The sequence below is a fragment of the Neltuma alba genome, unplaced genomic scaffold (genome assembly GCF_004799145.2).
Source record: "Neltuma alba isolate B1F8T4 unplaced genomic scaffold, ASM479914v2 tig00003768_pilon, whole genome shotgun sequence".
Classification (NCBI taxonomy): Eukaryota; Viridiplantae; Streptophyta; class Magnoliopsida; order Fabales; family Fabaceae; genus Neltuma; species Neltuma alba.
The window spans coordinates 13,638-29,139 of NW_021633421.1; the positions used below are offsets into that span (position 1 = coordinate 13,638).

Below are 15,502 nucleotides of genomic sequence, written 5' to 3' on the forward strand. Positions count from 1 at the left end.
AACCGTAAAAAGAAATTTGTTAATAATTGGATTCTTGTTGATCATTAAAAAAAAAAAGGATTTCAAATAATTTTATGAAAAAATGCCGGCCTATAAAATTGACAGCCAAAATATCTTTAAAATCAAAATCTCCCCGAATAGTTATAAAACTAAATTACTACGACCTTTTTCGCCTGAAAATAAATATTACGGCTACTACCATCATTAGTATACATTTTTCATGCTTTAAAATTTAGGTTTGTTGATGTTGTGATGATATTTTCTCCAATGATAAGCTTGAAATGCCTTTGTTATATTAATGAGACTATATTAGGTCGTACGCTTTTTTTTTCCCCCTTAAAGGAGCATTAGTTTTAAAGATTAGTGACTATCAATTTTTTTTTGGCCAATCAATTTTTTAAATTTTGAATTGGTTGAACGTGATTTTCTCTCTGCATATACATATCTCTAAATAACGTAATTAGCAAAAATTTGGGGGGGGGGGGGAGCTTATAGAGCAGGAAGGTATACCAATTACCATAGAAAAGAAGAGAGAAAGCCAACAACAAAAGATCATATTCCACAGAAGTTGCAAATAAACGGCAGCACAAACGTATGTGTAAGGGACAAAAATGAATGTAATGGGTCTGAATGGGATGGTTGGGGAAGAAACAATAAGCAAAACTAGCCAGTAGGATCAACTTATGCAGCTGAAGCCACGACAAACAGACATAAAAATGATCAAAAATAAGGCAATCACAATACCAAAAACAATCAACTTCATCTTCATGTTCTGAATCCACATTTTCCTCTTCACCTTTGTGCCCTGCGTTTTAAAATCCTGTGCCTGCACGTATTCACCAACATTAACAAATCCATGAAATCATTCATTAGTATTGAATATGATTGGAATAAACTTTTTTCAAATAAAAGAATCTTTTTATCTTGAATCTGTTTTCCAAATTCGTGTGATTAAGTACGAATAAAGAATTGAAAATGGCTATATACGCTTTAATGCACGAGCAAACCTGTGAACGGAGGTTTTCAGTCTTATCCACTAGCAATTCAATCTTCTCTCCACGATCAAGAACCTGTGAAAAGAAATCTCTTGATCTGAGACACTGTACGATGATGATGCATAAAATATTTAGAGCATGGGAACTAATTAATTGAGGATGTTAATTATTGCCTTCTCAATGTTCTCCATCATGACACCCTTGACTTCAGAAACTTGAGCCTTCACTTTGGCAAGTTTGCTAATCTCTTCAGGATGATCCACACAGTATTGCATTTGCTCTTTTAACTTAGGCCTACAAATTATAAGACATCAACTCTCTTCTAATTAACGAATGCCTTAAACAATAATTAATGGAGATTTATTGAACTTAATCAGTGATAATTGATATACCCAAATTCTTTGTTGAGGGCACGAGCTGAAGCAGTGGCTGCTTTACCTCCGCCATACTTTTTGGAGAATTCTTCTTTGATGCGCTCAAGAAACGCAATGGGAATCTGCCTTCCCGCAGATTCAACCGCCACCACACAATAGGCTACCACATTAACAGCAAGTCAATCATCGTTTTTTTCACTTTTCGATGACACCAAGGTACATTTCAAATCATTCATCTTTTATTCCTTGCTTTTCTAACACATATCACAACGAATAGCTTATGCATTCTTCGTCAATGACTTTTTTCCATTGTGTACATTAAATAAACTAATCCTCTTAGGTTTCCTTACTTCTAGTGAAATTCAATCTGCGTGTACAGAACTTTCCAAAACATACGAAATTTATAGCATTAATGGCTCATAATAAGGAAAAAAATTATGATTACCATGATGCATGAGGAATCAAAACATGTCTATACTCAGTTTCAACAAGATAAGTATGTTTCATATATATTTCAATCAGTAGTGAGAGAAAACAGCGGAATTTCGATCAAGCAAAGGCGATTTTTGTCTCTAAAATCTCACTTCGTATTCCAATTCCATTATTTTTCAGACACTTTTTAGTTAACGCATGCACGATTATCAGAAGCATCAGCCAAATTAGCCAAATATTTAACTTAAGAATACAAAGAATCAGATGAAACCACATCCATGCATGTTCAAAGGATCAGCCATTCATATATATGCCTCAGCCGAAAGCAAATCACCCCGAAGAGGAAAAGGGAAAATGAGAGATCTTAATAAAAAGATCACCTCCACGAAGGGGGGGGGGGGGGAACCATTTTTGATAATTATGAAGATTCCAAATATGAAGGCAACGTACTGAAGCCATTCTCGACGAGATAATTGAAAGTGTGACCATCGCAATTGTAAGTGAATCTGTTATTGGAAGAAGGAAGCTTCTGGAGGCATTGAGAGGCGATAGTCGTGAAGTTTCCCGTGAATTCAGTGTACTCTGCGAGAACCACGGTGCCTCGAGCAACGAAGCTGTAGATCAGAGATTTTTGTCCCATATCTTCAAAAACCCCAACCCCGAACCAACGAATCCCAGAATTTTACAGAGTCGATCGATCGGAAAGCAGAAGAACGACAAAGAGAGAGAGAGAGATAATGGACAGAGATTTTCGTTCTTTGCATGGATGAGCAAATTATGTTTGAGCCATGAGAAACATGCGGAAAGAGATGGAAGGTGATGCATCTAATCTTAAAATAGTAAAGGATTGATTGTGCTTATGGTCCTTCGATCCTGATGATGTCAATTTCGGTCCTCGTTCATTTTAACTCACAATGTTGTGCCGTTGTTTTCACAATTATGAATATACTAACTCATACTAATTAGAAGAGTTGGTTAAGTAATTTGAGAAGATTAAAAAAGGAATATAAGTTATTTATAATAAATTTATCTTTTCTAAAATATCCTTGCTAATAAAATATATTTGTTAGAATTAACATTGTTAGAAGAACTACTTTAAAAAAAATACATAAATATAAAAAATAAAATAAATTAGAATCTTATATTTAGAATCAAAATAAAAAAAAATTATATTAAAATATTAAGGATGACATTTGCTGCGGTGTGATGTGAGCAATAATTCCATTTTATTTATCCTTACATGAGTGAGCCATACTTTGACGTGGTTGATTACAATTGGGCCTATTAACTGGGCTCACTCCAGCATCATGTGGAAATAAATCGATCATTTTATGGAACCCCACCACAACACACGGAACAAACACAAATGAACGAAGCCTGTTGATCAATTGGCGACCAAAAACCACACAAAAATTTTATAGCGAAGCTAGGATTATTTCAGGGAGGGGCCGCACGAATGCAGGCCCCACTGCCACAAATTACGACGTAGGCTCTCCCACTTGGGGAGACCTTAGGGTGGCGCCCCTCCCATACGTGCAATGGAGGTCACCAACCTAAGCCATGGGCCTTCTTGATCACCCATTGGCTCCGTCCAGGTATGTAAGTCTTGAAACGGTACATTATGTCTATTTTATACTCTGCCCAGTGGCTGCCTCTTTCTGGTCTTGACGATGTGGGACTAAGAGAATGTTTCAACTTGGATGCTGCTGTGTGAACTCCTGACGATCGCGCGCCATACTGTCATGTTTCGCCTGCGCGAGAAACTAGGCTTCCACGTGCCCTGTGTTTCAGAAGTGGGAGGAACAACGACAGCAAGCTCAAATATTGTTTCCTCGGCGCCAAAGCTCTTCGAACTCCCTTGCTGATAAGAAGTGAAGTCCTGGAGCAACAGAGAATGCCCGTCTAGCCAGAAAGGAGTCCGCCTGAACATTCACGTTGCGTCGAATAACTAAGTATCCCACTACTTCTGAAGTAGAGCGTGGTTCTGTGAGAAGAGGCACCATCAACAAGAATTTCGACCCCATCTTGCTGAACGCCTGTCGCCTCGTTTCATTACAAAAAAGTATTCCCCGAGCCAATGTCCCCTTTTATATTACACTTCCATTCTGTTTTTATATTATATTAGGAATAGGAATATAGAGCAAGGCAGAGGCTGAAATGACGATGATGGTAGATTGATTGAGGTGCGAATTTGATGGTGGCAGCAAAGAACTAGAAACAATGGCGGTGTAAGGCAGTGACACAGCAGAAAAAAAGAAGACAGTGGCGGTTGAACAGTCGCAAGGCGATGGTACAAGAGAGAGACTGATCTCTCCAAGCCGAGGAAGATGATGGGGGGGTTAGATGAAGGCAAAGTGATTGGTGGCAAAAGAGGGGAGATGGTGATCGATGGAGGTCAGTGTTTTGGGAGGAAAGCAAAGAAAAAGAGAGGCAGAACCCTCCAAAGAAACAGAGTTCTCTTCCTACTATTCAACGAAAAACTGAAAAAGAACTCGATAATGTCGAGACGATGGGCCGGTTTGCTAGAAGCTAGAAAAAAACAAAAAAGCTCTTCTCTGCAATCAATTTAAAATTTATCATTTGAAGGGAAGGTCTCGTACTTGCGTAAAAATATGATTTATCAACAATCTTGATGGTGACATAGTAGTTGGCATAGGAGAAGGAAGAGCTGTAGATGACTGCAAATTTCTTATTTCCATGTTTAAAGCTGCTACTTATTTCAAGTTTCTCCGATAATTTACTCGGCTGAAGTTCTTTTTCCTCGAACAAGGGTAGTTTCGGAATTTCGCAACTTCCTTTTCCCGCCAAAAAAATTCCTTGCCGCTTCTTTCTCGATGGCAGGTGTCTCGCCTATTCCGAGCTGAAATCTGCAAGTTTCTCTCTTCACTGTTGACTGTCTTCCATCTCAAATTCAAAATGGACATGGATATGGACATTCCACTTCCAGAAGAGCTGGAATTGCTGGAGTCCAATGCGCGTCTTCTCGAAGACTACCCAGACCTGGAGCCACCGAAACCCTGCCCTTACGAAGACGAAGAAGCGCCACCACCAGCACAACCACCATCATCCCCAGATCTTCAATTCGACTCTGAAATTCAAGTCATTGGCCATAAGCGATCGAGGTCGGTTAGTCCGAATGGATCGCTTTCAGAGGCTGTGGAGCTGTCAGTGGAGAAAAGGTGCAGGACTGACGAGTCGGCGCGGGCATCTGATGAGGACTGGCTTCGTTACTCGCCACCCAAGGGTAGCGAGTCTGCAGTGGCTGAGCAAGCGAGCTTTGTGAAGGAGAAGATGTTATCCAGGTATGCGTCGGAAATCGATGGAGAGTGTATGCCGATCACTGCACCCAACGGCGACAGGGTTTATGCGCGATTAGACAGGTTGGAAGGGGAGGAACGGTTGAAGAAACTGGATGTGAGAGCAAATACTGATGGTAGGATTTCATACACTGTCATTCCAGTGATACATTACGTTCATTACCTTTCAAGGCCCATCTTCTCTGCACCTGTGCACCATATAAGCTTTGCAGAGATGGACCTTGGAAGCCGTCGTGAGATATTTGAAGTGAAAGTATCATATGATATGTGCTATGCCTTCTCCAAGACATCTAAGGTCATTAGGCATGCGACCTCTTGGTTATTATAAGCATCTGTTGTGTGTGAAAAACAAAAACAGAGAGTTGGCCTGGATTTGATTGATATTCTGTTTTGGTTCTCTGTGATAATGATCATGGGTAGATTATTTTTGAAGATCAATAGAAGACACGGTCTATCAAACACATGAATTATGCACATGACATGAGTAGTCGAACCTTGAATCTGAACGCGAGTGAACATTTGTTTTTTGTTTTTGTTGTGTAGTCCCTGCTTCACAATTTTTTTACTATGGCCTTCAGTTACAAATTTCGTAACATTGAAATTCTCTGGTAATACATTTGGTTCAATTGAATATCAGAAGAGTTTTAGATGCTTCCAGGCTGATAACATTTTTTTTGGGGGGATAGTAATACGTTGCATCTTAAAGAAGCAAAATTAGTCTGGTTCTCTGCCATTGTCTTCTTGCTTCTCATGAATCACAATATTTCCTCATATTGCCTTTATATTCTAGCAACTTAAGTTGATTTTTTTTTCCCAAATTTCATATTTGTTTTTTTATTTAGAGATCTGACTGTGAATGCATTGACCGCACAGACTGCAATTTTAGATAAGGGACCCATAAATGTAGACTTAATTTAACGTCATGCTTATGATTAGACAGGAAAACCATATGCATACCAAAAGGTGTTCAGTATTTTCAAAGTTTCTAATTTGATGCAGTTGATAACTTGGATTTTTGCTGCTTGTAGGTCTTATATTAGAACCCATTGGTATTCTATTTGAGAAATTGGATCAAGAGGCTTTCACTAAGGTTTGCGTTCTGAAATTGTCTGTTCTTAGCTTGAAGCGCCTAAAAATTTGGTTTTTTACTCTAATAACTTCTGAAGTTTCTCATTAAACATAACTTATGATATATCTAAAGCTAATTCTCATGTTGCTGAAGACATTGAAGGCTAGTTCTGAATGTCAAAATGTTCCGGATGTTCCTGAAACACCAATTGTCCATGAGCAACTTTGGGTAGATAAATATACCCCAAATTCATTCACTGAGCTTCTTAGTGATGAACATACAAATCGTGAGGTACATAATTAGCATTTGCATTTCAAACGCTGTTAATTGCAAATGTTCTGGTTAAAAATTATTTTCTTTTGTTTCCTTGGTGCTTGTTGACCTTAATTGGTTTGATTGTTGTCCTAGGACAGGTACTTCTGTGGTTGAAGCAGTGGGATTCTAGTGTATTTGGATCCGAGATTTGCAGTACATCAGATGAAGTTTTTTCTGCTTTGAAACGACATTCTACTGTTGTCCAAAATCAGAAACCTTTAGATTCAAAATTTCAAAGAATGGGTGGAGGCCCAAAATGGAGTAACAAGAGATATAAAAATTCTAAAAGTATGGAAGAAAGTGGTAATTCAAAGAGTGTTCAGGATATGTTGAATAGGAAAGCAAAGCATACTGGTCCACCAGAGCAGAAGGTAATACTGGTTATCATTTGTTGAGGTTGTAAGGTCTTGATGACTTTAAACGTCCCCCTCTAGTTCCTTATTCTGAGCTTTAAGTATGATTTTTTAGTCACTCCATATATTCCATTTGTATGCTTCTATTTCTTTTTATGCAGAAGTTTTATTGGTTAATTTACATTTGTTATTTATGATGTTGGGTTAAGTAATGATTGTTGAAAGACATTGGTTACTAAAGTTTCACATTTATAATAACTCCAGATCCTTTTGCTTTGCGGTCCTCCGGGTCTTGGAAAAACTACACTTGCACATGTAGCTGCCAGACATTGTGGATATCATGTGGTGGAGGTATGGATCTATAATGTTATGAACATGCAAAATCATGAGTTTTCAAGTTGCATAGCTGTTTTTTCCCTGATCTGCTTTTATATCCAAATTTCATATGATTGCTGGTGTCTTATGCTTTTAGTATCATTTGATTGGTTATACTTAATAATTTTACAACTTGTTTGAAATTATAATATTCCATAATTATTGTGACAATTAGTTTTAAGGTCTTTGACATAATCATGTAAAATTGCTTGGTGGTTCTTTTGTTCTCAAACAACTTTTATAACTGGGATTATATCTTACTGCTGTTCAGTGGTTGTTATCACCATGGTTCTTGAAACTAGATCAGATCAGCTTGTTTGATCAGTTGACCTGGGAGCTAATCCTTTTGCCAGTATGGTCCTTTCATATCACAGCATTAGATACATCTAGTCAAGAAATGAATGAACTGGCTGCTGTTGCTTCAACAGATTGAATTTGAAAATTATCAAAAACAATTTTTTTTAATAATTTAATATAATTATGTATATGTGAATTCTTTTTTAATGTTATATTTGTCATTTTTAATTAAAATATGTATGATATGCTTTGTGAGTTTTTTAACAAAACGAACTAAATTTTAAATCAGTACGGTTTTCAGATCATTATTTTTTCTGTTTTTTTAATCTTTTTTACTATTTACCATCTATCTTTATCTCTCTTATCTTATTCTTAAGACTTTAGTACACAAAACAAGAGCTTTCCATTATGCAGGTTAATGCTAGCGATGATCGAAGTACATCAACAATTGAATCAAAGATCCTTGATGTGGTTCAGATGAACTCTGTCATGTCTGATTCAAGACCAAAATGCCTGGTATGGCTATGACTTCCAGCAAATTTGATTTGCAGCAAGCAGCATTGCATGAGGTGAAAAAATACTGACTTCATGATTTTCTTTTCAGGTGGTGGATGAAATTGATGGGGCACTTTCAGATGGAAAGGGTGCTGTGGAGGTTCTTTTAAAGATGGTAATTTGTAGATTGTTTCCATCACTGATATCCCTCAATAAGACTTGTCTCATCAGACTTTGATGTAGTCATGCTGAGCTTTTTTTTTTTTTTGGTTGGCTTCTTGAATGTTTAAAATTCGTATTTTAATCAAGCTTGTTTAATCTTGCTTGTTCATGTCATGTAACTATTGATTCATACATTCACTGGTTGCATTCATACCTCATCGTTACAAATATAATGCAAAATCAGAAGATAAGGTTGAGAAGGAATGCCTGATAAGGTTTTATGCATCCTCATGTGGTTCTACAGGTAAATTCACGTTTGTCATGATCAGGATTCATACTTGTTATGATTACATATTTGTTACTCTTGCAAAACTTGATTAAATTGAAGAGAACTTGAAATTCTTCTATCAAAAATAGAAAAAGACAACTTGAAATTCAGAATGTTTTAGTGATAATGTTGACTTACACAACTATGTTTACAAGGAGTTTACAGCTTGTACAAGTCAGATCACTCCTGGTAGTAAAGCTGGAATATACATATGATAAAGCTTCAGTTGTTTTTGCGAGTCTGGTATATCTTTTTGGAGCCAAGTGCCTGCATCTTCAAGGGCTTATCTTTGTCCCTGCTTTGTTATCTTTAGGATTGCACCTATCTTCTCTTTGGCTCTCCGTTTCTCATATGTGAAGCTGAAAAGATTACATATTTTCGTTAAACTTTTAACACCTTTCCCTGTGTCATTTTTTTCAGTGGATCTCTTGGCTTCCCACTAATTCCTATTTCTTCTGTTGTCCTACGAAATTTCTTCTTATAAATTAATTGCGCAAAATGCCAAACTTTATGCACCTTGTCTCTGCCAAAACGTACTAGAATGGACTGTTGTTGAAAATGTTTATTGTGGGAATTCATGTAGCTTAAGTATTCTATGCCATGCAGGTTTCTGTTGAAAAGAAGCCTGATGCGGGAAGGGAAAATTTGGTGAAAGAGCAAACAGGAAGGAGATCCTGGAAGAAGGGACATAAGAAAGCATCACTTTCAAGACCGGTGAGATTTATATGCTCATATTCTCTTACGTCATCACTAGATAATAATGATTTGCATTACTAACATGGACGGTTAATACAGGTAATTTGCATTTGCAATGACCTATATGCCCCTGCCTTGAGACCATTGCGTCAGGTAGCAAAGTAAGTCTTGAGCACTCAGTTCACTTTTGTATAATTCACTTTTTTTTTCTTTAACCTAGACTAAGTTTTTCCCACCAGAATGTTTTTTCATGAATTGGCTTCCGGTTTCATGAAGGATTGGAAAATTAACCATGCTACCTATAGCTTATTTTCTATGCCAGCTATGTCTTCCGTTGTATTTAATACTTTGCGTTTATTTTGGGAAAAAATGTTATTTACAGGGTTCACATTTTTGTTCAACCAACAGTTAGTCGCGTGGTAAGCAGGTGATGATTAACTGTTAATATCCCACCCCCCCCCCCCAAAAAAAGGTTTCTGGTGTAGTTTTACTATTGAAATCTATTGTTTATTGTATTTTATGGTATGAACTAGTAGTTGAGTCACTTGATTTTGGTTATGGTTCTAATTACACTGGGTCGGTCACAAGAATGTTGTCTCTTCCTGCTCCAGTAGTTTCTTAACGTTACTTGTAGGCATGGGTGGCAAATGATTTGATCATTTGTGAACTGTCTAATCATTTATCCACTTAAAACTTTTGATAGGCTATCAAATGGCCCATGACCTATTTATTAGTGTTAGCCCCTACCCACCCTTTAACCCACATTACGTGCCTAATATTTTTAATTATATATTAAATCATATAGTGAAACTTTTTGATGCTTTTGGATCATTTCACCATTTTTCTAATATTCATTTTGAATTTGTTTGTATTGATAAAACCAACTCTACTTGAACTCACGTCACCCACATAGGTTTCATGAAGCTATTATAGATGTTATAATTTTTTTATCAATACATTTAGATTTTTTTAGGTTATATTAGTTTATTTCACGGGTTAATATAATCTTTGGTCTTTTAAGTTTGCCTTCGTTTTGGTTTTGGTCCTTCAATTTCAAATCATAGGTTTTGGTCTCTTTAGAGGTAAATGGTCTAAGTTTTTATTAGATTATAGGGACCAATGTTTCAAATGAAAAGAAACTTGAGGGACCAAAATTTTGTGGTTTAAAATTTGAAAGATCACAAAATAAGGGCAAGCTTGAAGGATCAAAGTTTGTATTAACCCTTTATTTCACAATCATAAAGAATCAGGTGATGATGAGTGGATTAATGGTTATCTTTTGTGTTGACCCACAAAAATCTATACTTGCAGAAGTTTACCCAATGACTCAACCTTCATATTCATTATCTCAAATGTTTGGGTATAGTTTGGATCGTAATAAAGCTAAACCAAGGTGGTTAAATGGTTATGGGTTCTAATTTCCATGTTTTGTGCCTAGCGAGACATCTAATAAGCTTTTTTCTCTATGCATTTTTTCTGCTTATCATATATTTTCTTTATTTAATTACTAATGGCTGCAGGCTTAAATATATATGTAACAAGGAGGGGATGAAAGCTAATGCCATCGCACTTACTGCCCTAGCAGAATATACAGGTCGGTTTCTTATTTCTTTCATCCCTTTTTTGAGGTTTGCAAATTGAATGAAAAAGTTAATTTAGTTAATATTGTTTTGTTAAAATCATTCTCACATAACCAAGACAACCCATGCTAATTCTTTTTTGTTCGGTGATGACTGTAGGTGTTATCATGACTTTTGCGACTCATATTCTACAAGCTATCCCTATAATTATTTGGCTCTTCACTTATTCTCTTGGCTTTCTTTTACAGAATGTGATATACGCTCATGCTTAAATACGCTCCAATTTCTCAGCAAGAAGAAAGAAGCCCTCAATGTGGTAAGACTTCCATCTGAAAAAGCAATTCAGAAGAAAATTCTAGGATTTGTTCATAGATATAGGATGTTTATGTTGCATGGAAATATCCTTGTTCTAAGCAACGGATCAACCCTAACTTGCAGTTGCGGTAGCATTTTGCAATGCTTATAATTTTCATTTGTGTATTTATCAGTGACTTTTGTCTGCTATAGGATGATGCTAGTTAATCACAAATATCTGTTTCCATTTTTTACCTCAAAACTGCTGCCTTAAAACTACTACAATAGAGAGAAAGAATGTCTATTCTGATCCTAGTATTCAGTGATGTCTGTTGTTGAAAAACTTAGCGGATTATCTAACAAGTTAGATGGAGTATACGTCTAAAACAGGTCGAATGTTGGCTTCTTTAGTTGATTGTAAAGAAAACGTTTTTAGCTGCGATAATATTTTTCATTGAAGTTAATGTCATGAAGGATGCTATCAGTGGGTTTTCAAGGTTTTGTGCCCTAATTCTTAGAATTGTAGAGTAACTTTTAATAGCAAAAGAACTGTCTTTTATCTTTTTGCAAAACTTTTTATCTATATAGTACTTCTCAACAATCACATGCTTTAATGTCTCAGTTTGATATTGGTTCTCAAGTGGTTGGCCGGAAAGACATGTCAAAGAATGTTCTGGACATTTGGAAGGAGGTGATTTGCTAGAGCCTGTTGGAGTTATCCCTTCCCTGCTATTAAGAGTCTCAGAGTATTAATTTCAACATCGTTTTTCCTTGGACCTTTTTTTTTCTCCTCAGGTTTTTCAAAGAAAAAAACCAAGACAGAAAGAAAATCTCACAATAGCATGCTTTTTGAAGTCAACTCCTTGTACTCCCCTTGTATCAAGCCGGTAGGTCATAAATAATTGTGAAAATCATGTATCCTTTTTTGTTCAAAGTAATTATATGCTCATTAGTATTGTCGATTAATGTGCAGTGGTGATTATGATTTGATTCTTGATGGAATTCATGAAAACATTTTACATCTCAATTATCATGACCCAGTGATGCAGAAGACTGTAAGCATTTATCCATTGAGCATTACAGTGATTCTATATATTCTGTGGGATGCTTGACTTTGAACGCTATCTGGTTGAAGGTCAAGTGCTTGAATAGTCTTGGAATTCTGATCTACTGCATCAATATATCATGCGTACACAACAAATGCCGCTTCAGGGTAAAAGACTACTTCACCCTTGTTTAGTTATTGCAAAAATGAAGTCACACTCTTCATTCTCTCTTTCTTTTCTTCAGTTTATTTGCCACCTGTAGCAATTACTGTACATCGACTGGTAGCTCAAATTCAGAAGCCGAACATTGAATGGCCAAGGTCCTATCAAAGGTATATCTTGTGCTAGTAGAACTTAATATTAATTTTGGAAATTGTGTTGCCTTACTACAGTGTTGTATATGGATGTTCAGGTATCGAGCAATGATGGCGGAAAAAATGGATATTTTGAATACTTGGCACTACAAAATTCCGCCATATATTGCTAGGCACTTTTCAGCTAGTACGCTTGTAGAAGACTTAATTTCTCCATTATTACATATTCTGTCCCCTCCGACTATAAAACCGGTGATCCGCTTATTCCAGTACTAATATTTTTTCTTGTTATTTTGTTTATTCCCTTTTCCTAATTCCTCCTTTACAATTACTAAAGAGTAATAAAAGGCAGGTATAGTATACTTGCGCATTTGATTCTTGTGTATTTTACTTTATTCTTTTGAATGATAACTTTTACTGTGTACACATGGAATTCTTTCTTGCCGAAGAAAAGACCTGATAAGTTTGGTTCAAAGAATTTAACTCATCAGGAGCCGAATTCTTCAAACAGAGGAGAAATGATGGATATGAAGAGTGATTAGTTAGGATTTTTAGATATTTTGGATATTTAGCATTATTGGGAACTATTTGGTTTTAATTTAGTTTTGATAGTTATCTTTATCATTAGTTGTTATTTGCATTTAATTTTGTCATTTTGCTCTTATATATTTCTTTTTTATTGGGATAAGGATTATTGAGTTTCAACTGGGGCTTGGACTTTTATACTCATGGCACTTGTGTAAAGACTTGTAGCCCGTGAGGGGTGTGATTTGTAGTTGGGCAGATTTTCAGAGTTCTCACGGGCTTCACCTATTCTTCGAATGTGCTTGTCATTAGTCTCCTTTAGATTGATACCTGAGATTCTGATGACTGCTTCATTTTTTTTTTTTTTTGGTTCAGGTTGCGTTACAATTACTGTCTGATAAAGAGAAAAATGACCTTGCTCAATTAGTTAGCACAATGTTATCTTACTCTGTAACATATAAAAACATGAAATCAGATATGCTGTCGAATAGTCTGAGACATGAAGTAGCAGATCACTTAACACTATCATTTGATCCCCCAATCTGCGACTTTGTCAATTTTAAGGTTTGAAGCATTTTTCACAACTTCTTGGTTCAATCATGTTAAGTACCTTAATCTGGTTCTGACTTAAATATTTTTTCTCTATTTGTATGCAGGATTATACCTCAAGCCATTATGTGCTTGCTCTAGCTGTCAAGCAGATTCTTGTGCATGAGGTGTGAGTTCATGCCCTTCTTCTGGTATTATAGTTTTATTTTCTTTTTGTTGCTTTGCTTGAGGAAGATATTCTTTCCTCCTCCTATTCATTCCTTCGAATAAAATTTCTTCTTAAGTCAAAACGAAATAAATGTTGTGGAAAATTATTCTGCTTGTCTATGGCAAGCTTCCCGTTTTAATATCATTGCTTTATTACCATCGGCTGTAGGTCATTTTGCACGGGGAATCAAATTTAAAAGAAGATGAAACATAAACAGCAAAAGAATATAAAGGAAATGTGACAACTATCGAGTTCTTAGAAATGTTACTCAAGTCCCTTCTATCCCTGGGATTTCTTGCAGATCTTGGCAAACTTTGATTGTTACCCTTTGCTTTAGCCACAATAAGTATAATGCTGAACATTTTTTGGTTCACATTTTTCCTTTTAAAATCTGGTAACATATGTTGAGGGGTCTTTCAGTCTTGTACAAATTTCTCACAAGCTCGCGTGTTACAGGTTGAAAAGCAAAAGATCTTGCGAGTTAATATTGATAGGCCTTTAGGAAATGGAAGTAGCAGTGGAAGGCCTGAATTCATTGAGGCTGGCACTAGCAATGCCCAATCATCCAATCAGATCATTCATGCAGATGCAATTCTGCTAAAAACATTCAAAGCGAAAGTAATGTCATAAAAGAAGAAAAAATAATGGAAATGCCACCGTAGTTTCCCAGAATTCGCATCCTGATAAAGGGGCAGCGGACAGTGTGAAATTGAAAAGCACAGGAAGGATGAGAATGCCATCCGGCGGTTCCTTCTTTGACAGGTAACCCTTCCTCATAGATTCTATGTATGCTTCTATGTTTGAAACCTTGATTCATCATTATTGTGATTTGTTAGCATCAGTTTAGTGTTATTGTTATTATTATTATTATTTTTTAATAAGTGAACATGTTCACGTCAAACCATCAGAGGCTGTCGTTTCCAATCCATATGCGGCAATTTATGTGTGTTAGTTTTGCTGCCCATTTAAATGTTAAGAAAATGGAATGATATTTTAGCTATTGAAAAGGAGCATCAGGTAATTAATTTTCATGTGCCTTCACCGTTGGCATGATACATTAAATCTCTGTAATCTGACGAAGGAACTACTCTTTGTGAAAATCAGTTTATGACAGCCTCTGGTCTTGTACTATTTTAAAGCCAAAGTAAATTAAGATTTTCTGGGACATATATGTTAAGATTTCTTTATTGATAATTATATTTATTTATTTCTGTGGATCTTCCTTTGATTCAAGAGCAGGTTTAGAAAGTTGAATAATAAAAGTGTTCAGAGTGATGATAGAACTGAACAGAAAGAAGCAATCTCGGAGAAAGCTTTACACCCATTACTGTTCAAATATAACGAGGTATGGTGCGATTATTTTAATGGAGTTCTTGGTAATGAATGTGATTCTAAGTTTTGTACATATTTATTTTATCCTTGTACTTAAATTGACAGATAATCTTCCGTGGTGTTGAGGATAATCATTTGAGGGCATGGGATATGCCTGGAAAATAATCTTACATAGCATACATTCTGCTTTTTTGAAGGATAATGGGGGGAAACATTTGAATCAATAGCAGTAAACGGTCCATTGATAGAAATCTTGCTTTTGATATTGATGCAATAAAACTGTACTTAAATTCGTGTTGATTCTCTGCTCTTCATTGAAACCTTGCTACCCCTCTATTTCGGGTATTGCTAAAGTAAATGTTCACACTGCACTCTACCTTGCTGATAAGTATCGACACTCTCCTTTCAAAACTGTGAGTGAAGTTTTGGTATCCAGACCTTCCATT

The 15,502-nt window shown here is 36.1% G+C and overlaps 2 protein-coding genes and 1 non-coding gene across 3 annotated transcripts; 1 reads left to right on the forward strand and 2 right to left on the reverse strand.

Annotated features, from left to right (window-relative positions):
• Window positions 1-513: 513 nt before the first annotated feature.
• LOC114742455 (putative vesicle-associated membrane protein 726) lies at window positions 514-2,441 on the reverse strand. Its single transcript, XM_028930715.1, has 5 exons — window positions 2,252-2,441; window positions 1,388-1,529; window positions 1,169-1,289; window positions 1,008-1,070; window positions 514-826 (listed from the first exon to the last, which is right to left on the reverse strand). The coding sequence occupies exons 1-5, from the start codon at window positions 2,439-2,441 to the stop codon at window positions 677-679; spliced, it is 666 nt and encodes a 221-aa protein (XP_028786548.1). The 3' UTR covers window positions 514-676.
• An 801-nt stretch (window positions 2,442-3,242) lies between these two features.
• On the reverse strand, window positions 3,243-3,404 carry LOC114742457 (U1 spliceosomal RNA). Its single transcript, XR_003739877.1, has one exon. It is a non-coding gene; the product is annotated as a U1 spliceosomal RNA (small nuclear RNA).
• Window positions 3,405-4,723: 1,319 nt separating this feature from the next.
• On the forward strand, window positions 4,724-14,354 carry LOC114742456 (chromosome transmission fidelity protein 18 homolog). Its single transcript, XM_028930716.1, is given in 22 exon segments — window positions 4,724-5,234; window positions 6,147-6,208; window positions 6,341-6,478; window positions 6,601-6,873; window positions 7,120-7,206; window positions 7,942-8,043; window positions 8,132-8,197; window positions 9,119-9,226; window positions 9,308-9,369; window positions 9,591-9,635; window positions 10,729-10,802; window positions 11,037-11,104; window positions 11,705-11,773; window positions 11,878-11,969; window positions 12,056-12,137; window positions 12,218-12,239; window positions 12,242-12,295; window positions 12,373-12,460; window positions 12,541-12,694; window positions 13,343-13,531; window positions 13,624-13,683; window positions 14,181-14,354. Coding segments are annotated over 22 exon segments (2,580 nt in total).
• Window positions 14,355-15,502: the final 1,148 nt, after the last annotated feature.

Excerpts from the sequence above, each read along its gene's own strand:
- LOC114742455 (XM_028930715.1), bottom strand. The coding sequence starts at position 2,441 with ATGGGACAAAAATCTCTGATCTACAGCTTCGTTGCTCGAGGCACCGTG. Across the intron at positions 1,290-1,387 it reads GCCCTCAACAAAGAATTTGG|GCCTAAGTTAAAAGAGCAAA; the intron begins GTATATCAATTA and ends TATAATTTGTAG. Across the intron at positions 827-1,007 it reads CTGAAAACCTCCGTTCACAG|GCACAGGATTTTAAAACGCA; the intron begins GTTTGCTCGTGC and ends GAATACGTGCAG.